The sequence below is a fragment of the Pinus tabuliformis genome, chromosome 4_2 (genome assembly GCF_031772625.1).
Source record: "Pinus tabuliformis cultivar Carrire ecotype Pingquan chromosome 4_2, CPIR1, whole genome shotgun sequence".
In the NCBI taxonomy this organism is placed as follows: domain Eukaryota; kingdom Viridiplantae; phylum Streptophyta; class Pinopsida; order Pinales; family Pinaceae; genus Pinus; species Pinus tabuliformis.
This window is the reverse complement of record NC_142304.1, coordinates 360,064,665-360,083,346: the sequence shown is the minus strand read 5'-3', so window position 1 is coordinate 360,083,346 and position 18,682 is coordinate 360,064,665. Positions and strand designations below refer to the sequence as shown.

The window sequence follows — 18,682 nt, the reverse complement described above, 5'->3', positions numbered from 1 at the left end:
CCTGCCGGTCGTTCACAACGATAGACCGCTAAGTATTCATTTAGGCATGGGACAACCAGTATTCCTCCTTAATCATTGACTTAGTGGAACACGCGTATTCTTCTTTAGTGTTTTTAATATCTAACTGACGCGAAAATCTGCGTCCTTGTTGACTTACAAATTTTTAAAGTAATCATTGAAGATCTGAATCAATCATCCCGCGTAGATTGTGGTACACTGGAGTAGCTGAGCTGTCTTCTTCCATTGAATTTTTCAACACTTGAATTCGACGTTAACGCGGTGGAGAACTCCCCATGCATTTATATAAATAAGCGTTCACATAACCAATACCTACAGCCTCTTCTTTCTTTCGTGTTTCTTGGGCTCATTCATACACCCGTATCGCAGTTCGTCCGTTCATGAGAATCATGGCATTAACTATTTCGCCCCGCCCCTCTCTTATCCCTCTTTTGCTCCTTTGTTCGCTGCAGGTGTTCGTATTATCATTCCCAGTATCCTATCCGCAACCTTCCAATAATTTGATTCCACATTTTTATGACCATTCATGTCCTATGGCCGAACAAATAGTAAAATCGGTCGTGGAGAAGGCCGTGATGAAGGAGGCTCGAATGGCGGCATCCTTACTCAGGCTTCACTTCCATGATTGTTTTGTCAAGGTCAGCATTCTTTTCGTCATGCAGATTGATCTAATTGCATTGAATAATGGCTACTGATGAATCAGTAGAAATAAAATGTACGTGTTAATGTGCGAAATTTTAATGTCATGACAGGGGTGCGACGCATCTTTGCTACTAGATGACAGTGGAAGCATTGTGAGTGAGAAGAAATCGAATCCCAACAGAAATTCTGCAAGAGGATTTGAGGTCGTTGATCAGATTAAGAGTGAACTAGAAAAGGCGTGCCCAAAAACTGTATCATGTGCAGATACACTTGCTATTACAGCTCGTGACTCAGTGGTCCTGGTAATACACCTTACTGGCCAGTATCTCATTCTTTCAAAATAACATATTTTGCCAGCACTTGATTTCCATGGCAATATTGTAATCTAGTAAATAATAATACTTGCTGATGTGTTATGAATGAATAATATCAGAGTGGAGGTCTGGGCTGGGAGGTTTTACTGGGGAGAAGGGACTCGAGGAGTGCAAGTTTGAGTGGGTCGAACAACAATATCCCAGCGCCCAACTCAACTCTCCAGACTCTCATTACTAAGTTTAAACGCCAGGGTCTGGATGAGGTAGACTTGGTGGCCCTTTCAGGTATTTATATATCGTATTTACTTGCAGCGTCATAATTTGCAGTTCAATCATTTCATTTTGCAGCATTCAATATTAAGAGGAGATTATTAAGTAGTGAAATACAAATACAAATGCTAATTACGCAGGAAGTCACACGATCGGCCAATCTCGATGCACAAGTTTCCGGCAGAGGCTTTACAACCAGAGTGGAAATGGCCAGCCAGACTCCAGCCTGGACAAATCTTACTACAGTCGGCTTATATCTGGGTGTCCGAAATCGGGAGGAGATAATAACTTGTCCCCATTGGATTTTGTGAGTCCTACGAAATTCGACAACTACTACTTCAAGAACTTGCTGAGCGGGTATGGACTGTTGAACTCAGACGAAGAATTGTTCGCCAAGGGCCAAGGGAAGACCATGGAAACAGTGAAAGCTTACGCAGAAAATGAAGAGCTCTTTCTCCAACAGTTTGCAGAATCAATGGTGAAGATGGGGAACATCAGCCCTCTTACAGGCACCATGGGAGAAATCAGGATCAATTGTCGTACTGTTCTCAGTTGATCAGTACTCGAGCTCAATCAATTTCAACGATTTTGTTGCTATATCTTACGTTCCCGTTTGTAGCTGCCATCAAAATGCATTTTTAAATGATCCTTTCGAGCGCATTCACATCTATAATAATTATGCCGCCAGTAAACTATTTTGTTTCCAATAGGGTCAGACACTAGCCGGACATTAGTTCAGCATGCGCCTGAAATTGCCATGTAAGGTGTATTTCTACATAATCGAAGCAATGTGGCTTAATGAGTTGTTTCTTATCAAGATCTTGAGATTCATCATATTTGATTTCTCTGTTCCTTTTTCAATTGATCGTGTTTTCCAAAAAAAGAAAAAAAAATGGAAATCTGGGGTTTCGTCAATGTGGTGTACGTCATTTGAATATCAAAGTGATGCTACTCTTTGAATGTTTGCCTGCACGGTAAACACCGTGATTATTATGATTGCATATTTTGCATAACGAGAGTATTCCAACATAAAATTTCAAGCATCGTGCCCATCAAACGTTAATATAACCAGAAAAATGACCTGGATATTAGAACATCAAACGTTGACGTGTATAAATAATAACAGAATAAATAAAACGCATTGGGACCAGGGTTAATCTTATAAAATTCATAGGAAATTTTGATGGTCAAATGGATTATATTCTGACAATGTCTCTTTCTCATTCCTGATTCACAATCCAGATGTGGATGTGCAAAAATATTTCTAAGGACATCGGTATGCCTTCTCCACATACCGTTCAGAGGTAAGTTTGTTCGTGTTGACGTGCAGTGTTCTTGATAAAAGGTGATACCAATAAGGGATGTTTTCCCCTATATTTCTGTTAAAGTTTTATATATATATATATATATATATATATATATATATATATATATATATATATATATATCTATCTATATATATAGTTTATTATTATGTATATAATTTTTTTATTGGATTTTTTAAAATTTTAATTTAATTATTAATATTTACTAGATTGATGGTAGCAATATAATTTTTATAAAATATTTTATAATATTTTTATTACTTATCACAAATAAAAATTTGAAATTTATTTTACATGTAATTATGTAAAGTTATCATTTTTTAAGCATGTGGTATGAGTGAGCCATATCATTTTTAAGTATGTGGTATGAGTGAGCCATGACATTGTAATAAAGTTTATTTACAAAATTATTAAATAGTTAAGAATCTTGCAACATGTTTTTTTAATATATATTAATTTTTTTTTATAATTATTACGAAGGATGATGATGATAATTAACATCCACTAAAACCAATATAGTCTATGGGACCTTTAAAAAGTAAAAGATTAATTGCACTCTTTAATATTTTATTTCTATGATAAAAAAGAAGGTAAAGAAGCACTCCTAGATCATTGTAGTTTTGCCGACTTAACAAGTCAAAATGGTTAGTAGTGTGACAAATGTTTTGAAACCTGTAGTCCAAGAGAAAGTATTTTTCATTTTCAACCTTCTTAATATAGCAAAGGTGACAGATTATTTTGTCTAGTGTGGCAAATGTTTTGAAACGTGCAGTCCAAGAGAAAGTATTTTTCATCTTCAACCTTCTTAATATAGTAAAGGTGATACCCCGGATGCGGGTGACACGATAGTGGAGAAGGCGATGCCACATGGTCACCATGGGCAGCCCTAAGTATAAGTCTCGCATTTACTGCGATCCGCCGCCATGGAGCTCAAGCGTGGGTGCAGGGGCGGTAAGGGACGGCAATTCATTGCTCTGTCCGGGTTTCGATCTCGCATTCAGAGTGCAGTTATGGCTTGTGGAATTCGAGGAAGAGCAGAGGAGCATAAGAATGGTGAGGCCTTGGAATGTTATGTGTTGGGTCGAGTTCAGATTTCGGGAGTGGGTTTATGGTCGACGGCTCACAGGGCTGATGCTCACGTCGCCCCTTTGGCAATTGACAGTGGTTTCAGGTCTGAGAGGGTGGTTTCAGGTCTCAATTTCTCTGACTCCTCTTATCCTGCTCTGTTTCGTTCTCCTGCAATCAGTGGAAACATGGTCAGGCCCCGACAGCGCCTCCTTAGCCGTCAAGGCACCAGCAGAGGCGGGTCCTCTCGCCCCTCAGTGGCAATTCCCCCTTCCCGCTGCTGTAGGTGTCTATGCCACCAAGTTGCAGAGGCTAACCCCATCCAGGCGAGCCACTCCATAGACTCCAGCAATCCAGATCTGGATTCGGCTCCGCTACCTGCGTTTGGAACGGCAGTCTTCTCCTTTAGCAATTCCCAGGGCAATTCTCGCATCAACGCCCATGTCTCGGTCCTGTTTCTTGAAGAACCGAAGGAGGAGGGCGAGGAACAACCCAGCACAAAGCTGCACCAAGCTGGAAGCTCTGGGGACGCTGAAGGTTTGCCAGAGGTTCGCCCAGAACATGCTGACATTCCACCTTCGACTCAAGCAGCTCCTCCGCCAGAGAAGGACAAAGCAGCATGGGACCCTCTCCCGGAAGGTATGTGTTGGATCATCGAGGAGGAATCGGACGAATAGTAGCCCATTCGTTCCGGTTCTCCCCTTCAAATGCTGCTTAGGTTCTCTTAAGTTTTGCTTCGCGTGCTACAAAGGCCCTCGGTATAATGTGGTTGTTTCTGTTTGGTTTGTGAATTTTCATGTTCAATGTTTGTCAATGCCCATGCAAGGGCTCCTTATGATAGTCATCCTTTCCTTTTTTGTGCCCCTGCGTGGGATGTCAATTTTCGTTTTTACTGCTCCTCAACGGTTTAATGCCCCTGTGTGGGTGACTGGTCTTAGTGGTGGCGCCCCTGCGTGGGTGGTTGGTCTCAGTGGTGACACCCCTGTGCGGGTGATTAGTCTCAGTGGTGATGCCCCTGCGTGGGTGACTTGTCTATGTGTTAAGGCCCCTGCGTGGGTGAGGTTTTCTCTGATGCTGGGGCACAGGTGTGGGAGGTTTTTTCTAATCACTGTCAGTCCAGAAGGCCATCCTTGGCCTCTGGCGATATGACCGCGTGACTGTAACTGTTTTCCTGTTTATGTACATAATAGAATAGCATAGTCTTAACGAGAAAAAAAAATATATATATATAGTAAAGGTTATAGATTAAGGTCATTTTGGTTAGCAAGAGTGAGGTTGAGAATTAATTCTTATCTTTGCAATGCTCATTTTCTTCTTAGCACAGATGTTCAAGATAAAAAGATAATTTTGGTTAGAAAAATGGGGTTGATCATCTCCTTAGTTCTTTTTCCCTCTAGCTCCTTATCATCCCACAACTTATCTTTAAATTTGGAGATAGTAGTATTTTTAATATTATGCTTCTTCTCCAACATAATTTCTTTTATTTTTATTTTATTTTTTTATTTTGATAATATAAAATGTATCATAAAATAGCGGTTTTCTTCGTTATTAATTTTTAACTATTTAATTTGTATAGTTAATTTAATTTGTTATTATCAAAAATAACATAAAAATTATAAAAATGAATAGAAATATATATTTAAAAGAATAATGCTAAATATGTACTTGTGTATTGTTAAGCATGAAAGTCACTTCTAAATACAAATAATTTAAAGAAATATATTACAATTTTTATTTTTAAAATGTTTTTGAAAAATAGATAGTATTTTAAATAGAGTTGTCATCACGTTTAATGAACTTACCCATCTAAGTTAAAAGTTTGTCGAGTTCTATCGGATGGAGTTCACAAAACCTCACGCCGAACTCGGAAGTCGTACATGAAACAAAAAAAGGAGGGGAAAAAATGCCTCGCTAATTTGAACTAGGGTTATATATATATAACCCTAAAATCTAATACTGTCCTAGTCCTCCACTCGTGCATAGTTCACTACACACTCCCATCAACCGTAATAGCGCAAATTGTCACCTAAAAGTCTCGACTCCCGATTGCCGGCTCCATAGCACAACTGCAGACTAACATAATTTTATATCGAAAGGTTGAAAAATGTGTCATCGTGGCATGCCCTCGACGACGATCGTAGACTGGTCAGACTGAGGTCATCACGTCATTTGTGTCATCACGTGAATAGTGAGGCTGCTGAAGTTCGAACAGTGCTCACAAATCCTTGCTGGGCTAAGTCACGAAGTGGAGGCTCCAAACAACAAGACACTATTGCAGACCAGGGTTTCGTTTTGCTCCTCGACTGGGGTTTGGGACCAGGATATTATCATAGTCTGAGGTTGGACGGAAGACCAGACAAAGTTTTAATACTGACTGTTTGATACAGTGGAGGCTGGAGTGAATAGTAGACAAGAGGGTGAGCAGAGCAAACCATAGGCTAATCAGTGCGCAACATGATAACTAAGAGATTTTCGGATTCATTGTTCGCAAACAATTAAAAAAAAAGCAGAACTGAGCAGAGCAAATCCTAGGGTAACCAACATAATCAACTAAGAGCTTTTAGGATTCATTGTTCATCACCAATTTTTTTTTTTTTTAAATCGATATTCGTGTTCAAGTTATATTTTAGATCTCATAACCTTCACAAAAATGAAAAAAAAAAAAAAAATTGAAAAAAAATGACAAAGTAAAAATGTAAACTTTCTTTCAATTATATTTTCAAAATCAATTGCTATGGCATGGAAATAGGTTACCTGGATTATTGCTTCATTATTATTAGTAATAAAAGTAGGCGGCACTACTACATGTGGTGGGTTTTAAGATAATTTTCTAATCAATTGTATTAACTTGAGACAAAAAGAAACTTGTGTATTATCTTAAATAATGTCTTTAAGCTCGTGTCTCAAAATTAATGTGTTAAAAAATTGTCTCTATAAAGACAATATAAAATCCATATTATTATTCTCTATAAAGGCACATGCATTATTGTCTCTTAAGAGACAATTTCGTTTGTTTCTCTAGAGACACTTTCATTGTTGTCTCTCTAGAGACACTTTCATTTTTGTCTCTTCAGGGACAATAGCTTAGACTAAAAACATATTGTCTCTATAGACACTATATGTCCATAATTCCAACTATTGTCTCTCTCTAGAGACAATATGAAAAAATATTTTAAAAGAAATAATCAAAATCATTTTAAATGTTATTTTAAGGTGGCTTCAACATTTAAAGTTCCCAAATAGTGATTTTACTTACCTTAAATCTCCCTTCTTTATGGAAAAAGTAAAAAGAATAAATTCCAATTCTTTTAAAGCTAACAACAAAGTCATTTTAAATCTAAATAAAAAAATAATTTCCAAAACTTAAAACATATGGAAAGCAAGTGAAAATAATAAGGCAACACACTTGTATTTGTTGAAAATACATTTATGTCATTGAATTTGAACATGCAAGGTCCTCAGTTAGAGCTTCCTTTCATGATATATTATGAGGCAAAAGAAAAATGTTCAAGATTTCTCCTTCTTACAAGAGAGTTTACTCTTTGACATATAAATCCAAAAGATTGAATTGCATTAAATGGTGGAAAATTAAATTCATATACAATGGTTAGCTCCACAATTTCAATACCCTTGTATAATTGGAATTGGTTTCCTTGATAGCAAAAAATTGTAAGAATGTATATGCATTCGAATCTACAATTGATTAACAATCTTGCCTTGATGAAGGTTTTAAAAAAGATGGAAAATTGACACAAGTCCTCGCAACATGATATAGGCCAATTCTCAATCTATTGGTGACCTACAAAGTTATCTCCTCCATTACTAGCTTTCACAATTCGATATTCGTTGATTCAGTATTTATTTAACATTCTGCAGTTTGTGTAAACCTGCTTACCACCATAAAACTCACCTAGTTGTTGCTGATCAATATTGTAGGGTAGTTTTGGACTCTCTAGTTGAGGAAGAGATAATGAACTATTCTCATCGATGTAGACTCCCAACCTAAAACAAAAGAAAAACGAGTCAAAAACTCTTAATTCACATTTCCTTAATTTCCTATCATCCCCTAAGGCCTAGTAGATTGTAGCATACAGTTTAATTATAGTTCCATGCTACCTGAATGCTTCTGCTTTTTCAGTTAAAATGATCATAAATTTCATAATCCATAAAATTATATTATGTTCTTAAGAATGCTTGCTTGGTTATTATCACTTCATCCTAGGAGATGGAGTAACAAACCTATAAGCTAGGAATACAAAAGATGCAAGTGTTTTACACCAGATTCCGAGATTCCAATAAAACCAAAAAGAAAAAAAGTTATTTGTTCACCATTATCTTGATGCAGGACATGTTTTTGTTGGTGCATCTATTTTTGATCTCTAGGTTTTAATTGGGTAAATATTATGCATTGTATTGTGGTTTATTGTAATTATTATTTTCATTTGATTACAAATTTTAGAAATCTAATATATATAAACAATGATTATTCTTATCTCCTGCACTCATTCAAACATTCAGGAAATCATGGTAAGGTAAGATGCTTCTCTGTTATCTTGTCTCTGCTCAGGAACTCCAAATTATCAATCTACATATCAATCTTGTGTGAAAAAACTGCAAGTATTGCAAAAATGATTAGAACCACTAACTAAAAGTACTCATTTTGTTGACAAATCTGTAGCAGTAAATAGTTCAGGTGTCAAATTCAATGAACTCAATTCATAAAAAAACACTATTGAATCCTCAAGAAAGAATAAAATACTGACCATACAGATATACATTGTTTTTGAGTAGATTGACTATGAGGAGCTCCAATTCCTTGCCTCTTAGTTTGTTCATTGCATTTTTGTATACAATTTTCAGAGCTCTTTCAGTTTGGTCAAGTCGTGCCATGTAGATTGGAATAATAGGTTCAAGATTCAATACGTGCAACGAGGGGAAGGCATAAACCAATAACAAATATTTGGAGAATGTTTTCCAAGTTTTCTGTCAACATAGGATAAACTGCAAATCGTGTTACAACCTCCAAAAGGAATATGAAAGTTCAATGAGGCCCACATATTCCTACCATGCCAGAGATTTGGCACATTTGAGCCAACTCGTGACAAAATCTAAGAGCAACACTTTCTTGAATGCCCCACGAGAAGTTGATACAAGCCCAATGGTTAATTATGCCTCCATTGACCATCTTTTGTTTCATCTCATGCTATGCAAATGTTAGTTAAAAAACTACAAACATTAAAGGATTTCAATAGTACAAAGTTTATATATAGGTTATTTTCCTATTGAATAACATATACCATGTATGTAGTATAGACAAATTATCTTTAAGAGAAGATAGTCATTACCTTATTCATTATGTTCCAGTGACCTACCTGCGATAGGCATACAACTCCCTTGGGCCAGCTTTGATAATTCATGAAACATAACAAACAGTAAAAGCCAAACATGAAACATTTGCTTGAAATAGATGTCAACAAACCAAATAACAAAAACATATAAAAAAATTTGAAGGTTACCTTTCTAAAGCACTTGAAATTTGGAGTAGCTTTCTTTGATGATTAGTTTGTATTTCTATGATCCCAACCTTTCCTGACAATAAGATTTGAATTATATAGTATGCCAAATTCCCGAAATTCACTAGTGTCATAACCAGCATCTCCTTATTTTGCCATAATGTAGTCCTTTGTGCCAACTTTAACTTTTAATGTTGTTGCAGATTCTTAAGCCTCCCGCTAACTTATTTCTTCCTTTTGTCTATCACTTGTTAAGTAGTTATCATCACTAATAACTCTTCTAAACCGTTGATGAGTTCTACTTGCTGAGGACTGCTCTAAACCATTTTTTTCCAAAGAGAACCCAACATAGCTTACTTCTAATACATGCATAAATCTTTTTATTTCAGTTGTATCTAAAAAAATTGTCTTTCCTTACAAATTGGCAACAATCACACACAATTACCACACAAACTTGTTTTGATGTTATCTATGACCTGCAGTTCAAGGGTTAGAAATGCATTAGTTGATTATGTAATGTTCAAGTAGACAGGAAAAGTATTGACTTATGGAATATGGTCTATGATGCTTGAAAATATTGAAGCTTAGAATGTTGATGTCTTGTGGTAACCTCCTCTTCAACATCAGAATCAACCACATTTAGCATTTCTGTAGTTGAAGATGATGACGGGCCTTCAGAAAACATGGACATAATAACACTAAATACATATATATTCAGGAATGTTGGATTAAATGACATTTGAAAAAATATAAAATAAAAATTTCTAAAAATAGAAATAACTCACACAAGGTCGTTTCAAAGGTAAATGCACTATAGCCTTAAGCCACAATCGCTTCAACTAGTTTATCTTCACTCAATCTAGGGATTTCCTTGATGTAAGTATTAAACACAGTGATATTGTTATCAAAGATTAGGATGATGAGCTAAAGTGGTGAAGAAATAAACCTACAGGTGTGCTCACTACTAAGCTTGGAAGTTGGATACAATGCAAAAATAGAGGAAGAAATATGTTGAGAGAGAATGTGGTGATGGAAACTGGTCTGGAGCTAAAAATTCCTTGCAAAAGAGGAACTTTCTGTGGCTAGCTCTGGTCAATAAGATCCTAAACTGTGACAATGGTAAAAAGAAGAATTGGATATGACCTGGCTGGTGCATTCTTTGTGAGGAAGTAAGTGAATCTGTGGATGATATATGTGTTAACTATTCCTTTGCAAAATCTGTTTGGAAAGATGTTTTGCGCAGTATTAAGGTTGCAATTCCTTGGGATATAACTATTCTTTTACCAAATCTATTAGGAAAAATCCTCCCCATACTCTTAAAATTACAATCCCTTAGGCTAAAACCTCTTAGTTGAAATGCTTTGAATTTTTTATTTTAATTGGATTTGTTTATGCCCATAAAACATTACCCTGTCACATCTTATGTGAGGTATGGTTAGCTAGATATAAGATTATATTTACAGGAAAGGAGATGTTGGTGGGTTTTTTCACTCATCAAATAAGGTTCTTTTATGGAGAATGTTGGAAGTCACCCAAGCAGAAGGGTACGAGCTCAGGGAAGATGGTAAGGTGTCACACCAAGAAAAGGTTGAATGATTTATAAATAGGTTGATGGCATCCACACAAATTGAAAATTCTGAAGGAAACAATGTTTTAATTGAGAATGAGACAACGACATTGAAATCAATTGTTGCAGAGAATCCATCTACCTCTCTAAGAGTGAGAAAACATATTGTGAATCTCTCCAACACCTAGATTGACCAAGTCACTCTAGGTCTCCTTGAAAGAGGCTTGAATTTTGTCATTTCCCCTCGTACCATCCCTAAAGAAGACATTTTGTGCAACATTGAGTATGGGATTAAGTATTTACCAGATAACATTAAAGAAATTGTTAGACAGGATTGCTCCATCATCCTCAGGAAAGCCCAACCACCCAAAAGAAACATTTCCAAACAAGAATATCTTGCTCTCAAGACCCTAAACCAAAACCCTAATATTGTGGCCTTGAAAGCTGACAAAGGTGGTGCGATTGTTATAATGAACACATATGATTATAATGAGAAGATGTTGGACCATCTGACCAGTATTGACTATTACATTAAATTAAAAAATAATCCCATAAAAAAGATCTCTAGGAATGTAAATAACTTGATAAAATCAAGCAAGGAACACAACATTAAAAATCTTATTGAAACCAATCCCTACACCCCTAGGATCTATGGAGCCCCTAAAATACATAAAGAAGGTATCCCCATAAGACCCATTGTCAACACCATTGGAGGTCCCACTTACCATCTCGCGAAATATCTTGCTAAAAAACTTAAACCCATGGTGGGAAACACTAGTTCCTTTGTCAAAGATTCCAATCACTTCATCAAAGAGATCACTTAGATAAAAATTTACCAGCATGACATCTTGGTTAGTTTTGGTGTAAAATCTCTCTATACTAACATTCCCATAAATGAATCCATGAAAGTTGTCCAAAAAATCATTGATCCTAACATAGCTAAATTAATTGAAATTTGTCTAAAATCAACCTTCTTCAATTTTGAAGATAATATTTATGAATAGACTTGTGGTGTAGCTATGGGATCACCTCCGTCTCCCATCATTTCAAATCTGTTTATGGAATATTTTGAAACTAAATCCATTGAATACTCCCCATTAAAACCTAAACTTTGGAAAATATTTGTCGATGACACTTATATTATTTGGCCTCATGGAAAAGAAAAAATAGAAATTTTCCTGAAACACCTTAATAGTCAATCTAATTCTATCAAGGTTACAATGGAAGTAGAAGAGAATAACATCCTTCCCTTTCTTGACATCCTAATCAAAAGAAACCAAGATGGATCCATATCTCACCAGGTCTATCGTAAGAAAACCCACAGTGAGCATTACCTACATGTCAATTCTCACCATAATCCAGCGAAACTTGGCGTTCTCAACACTCTAGCAACTAGGGTTGTGTGAATTTTAGATCATGATCATTTTGAACAAGATAAGAACCACCTCATGGATGTTTTTTAAAAGAATTTATATGGAAGACACCAAGGAATCAAAGCTTTCAAGAAGACGTAGAATCCTAAAAACAAACAACCTATGGATGATTATGTTGGTAAGGTTCACCTCCCCTACATATTGGGAACCACTGATAAAATTGCTTATATTTTAAAAAAGAACAATATAAAAACTACCTTTAAACCTATGAACACCATTAGTAGATGCATAAAATTGGTAAAAGATACCATTGATCCTAAATTCCACAAAGGGGTTTATTTAGTTCCTTATTCATGTAGCAAAACCTACATTGGTGAGACTGGTCGATCAATCTTAACTAGGATTCAAGAGCATGCCACCGACATTAAGCATAACTGTTCCAAAACCTCAGCTTTGGTCGAGCACTCCAGTAAAACCAATCATCATATTTGTATTGAAAACTCTTGTGTTGTGGCCAAAATTGATCATTATCACCATAGGAAATTTAGAGAAGCTATAGAAATAGGAAAACACCCTAACAACCTCAATCGTGATGATGATTGGAAAATAAGTGATAATTGGATTCCCACTCTAACCTCCAATTCCACCTTCTCTTAACTGCTCACCGCCCTCTTAACGCTAAATTTGCCCTTTCTATGTCTTCCTTTTAGTATATAAATTTACCAACGCTAAAAAGAAAATTAATAAAAAATTTTAATATAATATTTAAAAATTAAAGTTTTATAGGTTTCAATTTAATTTTAGCAAAAAAAATAATTTGATTTTAAACACTAAATTCAGCTTCAATTTCAATCTTAAATTAATAATAAAAGTTAATAATGGAAATAATAAGTTGATAATCATTAATAACTTTGGAAAATCATTAATAAATATTAGTTATAAATTATGATTAATAATTTTTTTTTTTTCTTTTTTTTTTTTTTCCTTTTAATTTTCAATTTAATTTTAACAAAATTTTAATTTGATTTTAAACATTAAATTCAATTTTAATTTCAATCTTAAAAATTAATAAAAATTCATAATGAAATAATAAGTTTATTTTATAATCATTAAAAAACTTTGGAAAATCATTAATATTAGTTATTAATTATTATTCAATAAAATTTTTCATTTTAATCATTCATTATAATAATTTAACAACCTAGTAATAACTTTCATTAACTATTAGTTACTAAAGTAATTTTTTAACAATCATGAACTATCAATAAAACAAAAAAATATTTATTAGCAATTAATTGTGAATAAGGTTGTATAATTTCAAAAAAAAAAAATCAATTATTAATTAGTAGGGTTAAGAATCTTGATAACAATTATCATTTTAAACATTAGTATCATTAATAATATTTAAACCTTTAAAAGAAAACTAGGTATGGAAATTAAAACCAAATTAAATCAATATTAATTTATTCACTCTCGTTTCCTTCAAAACTTGTGAGTTGCCATCATTTCTATCCTAGCCCACACCTTTATTTATTGTCACGATTGAGATCTGACTTATTCACTCATGGATCTATCCTAATGATGAACCACATAGGATGGTTCGAAACATTGATTTCAAAAATATGAATGCGATGACTCTAGAAGATAACACCACATAAAGTTTAAAGAAACTGGATATTGACTTTGCAGTGCCCTAGGGTTGCTTTGAGGGTACATGCTAAGGGAGCAGGTCAAGAAGCTAGGAACGGAGATGAATTCTATCTTATGTGGATTCTGATGAAAGTAGTTGTTGAAAAATGTGTTAGCAAATTACAGGTGCTAGGGGACTCAAAACGTTTTATGGATTGGGCAAATGGCAAAAGCCAAATTTCAAAACTAACCCTATGTCCCAAAATAGAAAAATCATTGGAGGTAAAAAATCATTTTCAAGAAGTTTCTTTTGCTTGCCCACATCTCTAGATAATTCAAATCCAAAGAAAACCTAATATCTAAAGAAATTATTTCCTCACTCGAAGGATCTTAGACTAAACAAGAATTCAAGAGAAATGCCCCTTTTGCCAAAAAGTTTAGGCCTTTCTTTTAATGAATTGTTCACTTTCTATTTATTTTTAGAGTAGCTTCTATGCTGATCAGGTTAGTCTTGTTTTGAGTCCGTGCCAGAAAAAAATTGAGTATGTATATTTCATCGCTCTCTTGAGAGACCAGAAAGAACCATTTTTGTCATGAAAGAAGACTACAATATGTCCTAGGAGTCTAGGCTAAAAACTCTTTGAAACTAAATAAGAGAAAAAATGCCTATTTACGTGTATCTTGATTTAAATTTTAGAAATATCAATTACAATGTTCGTTTTCTAGGGAAAAAAATAAAAAATAAAACTAAACTAATATATGTTTATCTTTATCAAATTGTGTTTTTCAAAGTAAAAGCATGACTAGAAGAACATTGCATGTGGCTAGTGATTATTCATAGGTATGCTAATAGAAACAATCTAGAAAGTGGTCAAAATGGGCAGGTTGATAGGAAAAAAATGTCCATATGTTTTAAACAAATTATTGATGGCATATAACCAGATTTACAAGACCAAATTCTTTCTGTTTGTTGGGTCACTTTACATCATTCTAGACTAAAACAAAGTTCCAAAATATAAGGAATAAATACAAGCTACTAGTACAACATATAAACCCTAATAATAGCATGTTAAGAAAGTGAACCTCTTTTGTCTCAAATAATATATCTAAAGAATGGTGTGAAACAGAGGTTAGTACCTTTATACAATTAGCATCAGACAAGGGCCTAGTTTCCACATCCTTATTTATAACTTTTTCTATAAATTTAATGACAGACATCGATTCAATGAAAGAAGTTGAAGACATATATGCGGAAGAAAGTTGTTAGTTGCGCTTAGACATGGAAAATAATTTTGATATACTGACCCATTCCTGGATGGGTATTTCCCATTGTCCAAGAAATGGTCTAAAAGCCACCTTCATGACAAGAAAAGATAGAAAATCCATCTGAAATCTAAATACATCATTTAAAATTAATAGTTGTATGGTTAATGTATGAAAATTGTATGGTTGTTTGGACTGTGGTCTAGTAGTAGATTGGTCTATCCAGTTTGATTCTTAGGGCATTACGGTCTGGACTGTACCTGAAAAAACCCAAAGCAACCTGCACTAGGAGCTTTCATCCTGTCCCCACCAACAATTGGGTCATTTTTGTCTTACAAAATAAATTATGTATGCAAATTGTATGAGTGACAAATTAGAAGCAAGCACCTATGTTAAGGGACAAGTCCATTTGGATTGGCCTAATGCTTTGGTAAAACCCACACCAGGTTGTCTGTCCTTTTGAATCCCTCCCTAACATTATGGTTGGGCTTCTTATTGGAAACACAAAGATTAAGCCTTAAATTAGAATCCCTCCCTAACATGATGGTTGGGCTTTCAAAACCTTCTGAAGGGAGAAAAATAGTGAGGGTTTCTATTCAGGCCAACAGACCATTTACTCTTCCCAACGATCTGGGACACAAGCACAGATACAGGAGGGAAGCTCATAATCTCCATAACAGGCTAGAGGAGGGAGCAGTAGCTGAAGGGAAATGGTACCACTGCTAAAAATGCCAGCAGATTGTTTCTTCCCTAGATCTACATTATGGCTCAAAAAAAGGCCAGAAACCATCTGAATGGATCATCCAGCACACCGATCTATTGCTGCAATGGTCAGATCTAGAAGCATATGCTAGATCTAGGATGCCTCTCTGTAGATTCATGGATCTTGAGGGAAAATATAAATCTAGGTTATCTAAAAAGCCGAACGGATGGATGAAGCTAGGGCAGAGAAAATACACAATGAAGGTTCAGGTTTAGAAGACAGATACCCAGGGCGGAGAGGAGCTTGAGGAGGCGAAGGAAATGGTTACTTTGGATCCCAACCTACACAGTTGGGGATGCAAAGACACGGATCCTTGTATCATTAAGATTGATCTCTATATTATGAAGGCTGAGTGGACCTCCAAAGGACCACAACTACCTCTATGCATAGGGATAACTTACAAAACCCTAGATCCAGAGCGAAAAACCATAGCTGCTTCCTTTGGTTGGACTGATATTCCCAAAACAAATATCCTCGCTACAGATCTGGACTCGAGGAGGTCACTACCGACAAATGGCTCACGATTATGGGGGTTCCCTCTGTCTAAAGGTGGGGGCTTCCCACAACAGGCAAAATGGGGTGCCATGAAGAAGATTCACGGAGCAACGGTAGTTGCGATCTATTGGGGGAGGGAAGAGCAGCATACAAGGCCTCATGTTAAGGATCACCTTGGGTCGGTATATGACGATCATCAGTGGGTAGCATGAGACCACAAACTAAACAACCCAGATGAATAGAAAGCTACAACGATTGAGCATGAACACCACGAAGAGGAAAACACCCCAACATTGGATCTTGAAGCCTCTGTATCTGAAATGCTCAAAGGTAAACAAAGTACCCTCTTTATCAGATCTATGGAAGGGAACACAATATGCATCAAGATAGGGTGTTGGGAAGAGATAAAAACACTCAAACAGAGGATACAAGAAAGGATAGGTATCCCACCTTGCAAACAACTTCTAATCTACACAGGAAAGGTATTGTAGGAGGAGCACAAGCTAAAATAATATGACATAGGCAATGAATCAACTATCTACCTCACCACAAGACTCTGTGGACGCTGCTCTGGCACGAGCTCAAAAGGACCTGTTTCCTTCAAAGATGCAGTTAAAGGGAAGATGGGACTTCAAGCCCAAACATAATAGCAAACTACGACCCCTGGTGCCTACATCTTCGAGCAGACAACTCATAACCCTGCATTAACAATTGCTATACCTGAGGTAAATGAAATACATGATGATTATTTATCTAAAGTAGTGATATGCAGGTTTAATGGGTTTTGGCCCAAACTGGAAGCCCTTAGTTAATGGATTTACTCCATATGGACGGAAAACTGTGACATCCACCTCTGATCAAAAGAATTTTTTATTGTCAAATTCTACTTAGTCAATGACAAGGAATATGCATTGAATGAGGGACCATGGTTCAGGGGTAATGCTGGCCTTTTTATGACATCTTGGTTTCCAAAATTTAACCCAAACACCATGATGGTTTCCAAAATGCCTGTGTGGGTAAAACTATACAACCTACCTTTGCACTTTTGGCACATCAAAGTATTAGAAAGAATTGGCAACGCTTTGGGGAAATTCTTAAAAGTAGACAGTGAGTGCCTTTGCAAGGATATCTACACTTTTGCCAGGATCTGTGTGGAGGTTGATCTCAGTCAAGTTTTACCAGATCACATCCTCTTACTCCACAATTGAAATAAATGGTCCCAACCACTTGATTATGAAAACACTACCTTCAGATGCCACATTTGTCATCAAAACAGTCACCTACAAAGCACGTGCCCACAAAACAAAAAAGACAGGAAAAGAAGACAACTACCAAAGCCAAAAGGATAACAGTTTTCAGCCACACCGACAAATGACATAGAAGAGGAAGAAAACACAGAAACTACCACAAACAACATATTCGAAGAATCAGAATACTTAGGAAATAATCTAGAACCCAATGAACAAAGCACCATACACAGCTCACAAAATGATGAAAATCAGAATTGCTCCGCATTAGTTGCAAAGACAACCATTCCATAGCAGCAAATTGAGTAACTCATACCAGGGCAAGAAATTGGTGGTAGAAAGTGAGCACACTCTACAGAAAGTTCACATTCTAACAAAGAAACCCCAGCTTCTACCAATGAAGCACAAATGCCTATTGTAACATCCACTCCCAACAATGGAGGTTGGGGCAAAGTGGAAAAAAAGAAAGGTAGGAAAGCATAGATAGCCATTAAATTATTTTTTTAGATCCTGTTGTATCAGGCCAAGTCTTTTATAAAGAATATGCTGTTTCAGCATCTACAACATGTAATTTTGCTCAATATGAATAAAATTATGATTTTTCCATTGAAAAAAAGAAAATTATGGTTGGGCTTCCTCTTGGAAACACAAACAGTAAGCATTAAATTCAAAAAAAGTCTGATCTAAAATATAATTCTTGACAAAAAAATCTTCAATTATGAACTATCATAAGTGTACAAAGCCTTACAATCCATAATATTTTGTAGGAGTGCCATTGAAGGAAATTATTAATAACCCAAAGTCACAATATATTAAATTCGTCACCTAGAGTCAAGGCATTGTTTTCTTATGACACTCACATAAAAATAGTGTTGCTGGAAAACAAAGTACCTTCAAAATTTTGTTTGTTCCACAAAGTTCAAAAAACAAAATATGTTCAAAATTTGTTTTGTTGCACACATAATTGTTTTATGTTTGGACCCTCACAACCTAGTGCACTCCTTAGAGGTTGGAGCGATGCACATTCAAGTTATTAAAATTTAACACATATCAATCCTTTTTGTCCTCTTTCTACGAGGTGATACTCTAATTGTGGGTGTGGATTGCTCATCACATTGAAAACCCTCCTCATTATTTATGTCTCCCATTTGCTGAAATTCAATAATGGTTTCCTACCAAGGTTTAGGAATGACAATTG

The 18,682-nt window shown here is 35.6% G+C and overlaps 1 protein-coding gene across 1 annotated transcript; it reads left to right on the top strand.

The window, feature by feature from the left end:
- Positions 1-345: 345 nt before the first annotated feature.
- On the top strand, positions 346-2,088 carry LOC149169430 (peroxidase 49-like). The gene is made up of 4 exons (XM_089427094.1): positions 346-656; positions 771-962; positions 1,094-1,259; positions 1,385-2,088. The coding sequence occupies exons 1-4, from the start codon at positions 399-401 to the stop codon at positions 1,798-1,800; spliced, it is 1,032 nt and encodes a 343-aa protein (XP_089283220.1). The 5' UTR covers positions 346-398; the 3' UTR covers positions 1,801-2,088.
- The last annotated feature ends 16,594 nt before the right edge of the window (positions 2,089-18,682 follow it).

Excerpts from the sequence above, each read along its gene's own strand:
- LOC149169430 (XM_089427094.1), top strand. The coding sequence starts at position 399 with ATGAGAATCATGGCATTAACTATTTCGCCCCGCCCCTCTCTTATCCCT. Across the intron at positions 657-770 it reads TCCATGATTGTTTTGTCAAG|GGGTGCGACGCATCTTTGCT; the intron begins GTCAGCATTCTT and ends ATGTCATGACAG. Across the intron at positions 1,260-1,384 it reads AGACTTGGTGGCCCTTTCAG|GAAGTCACACGATCGGCCAA; the intron begins GTATTTATATAT and ends CTAATTACGCAG.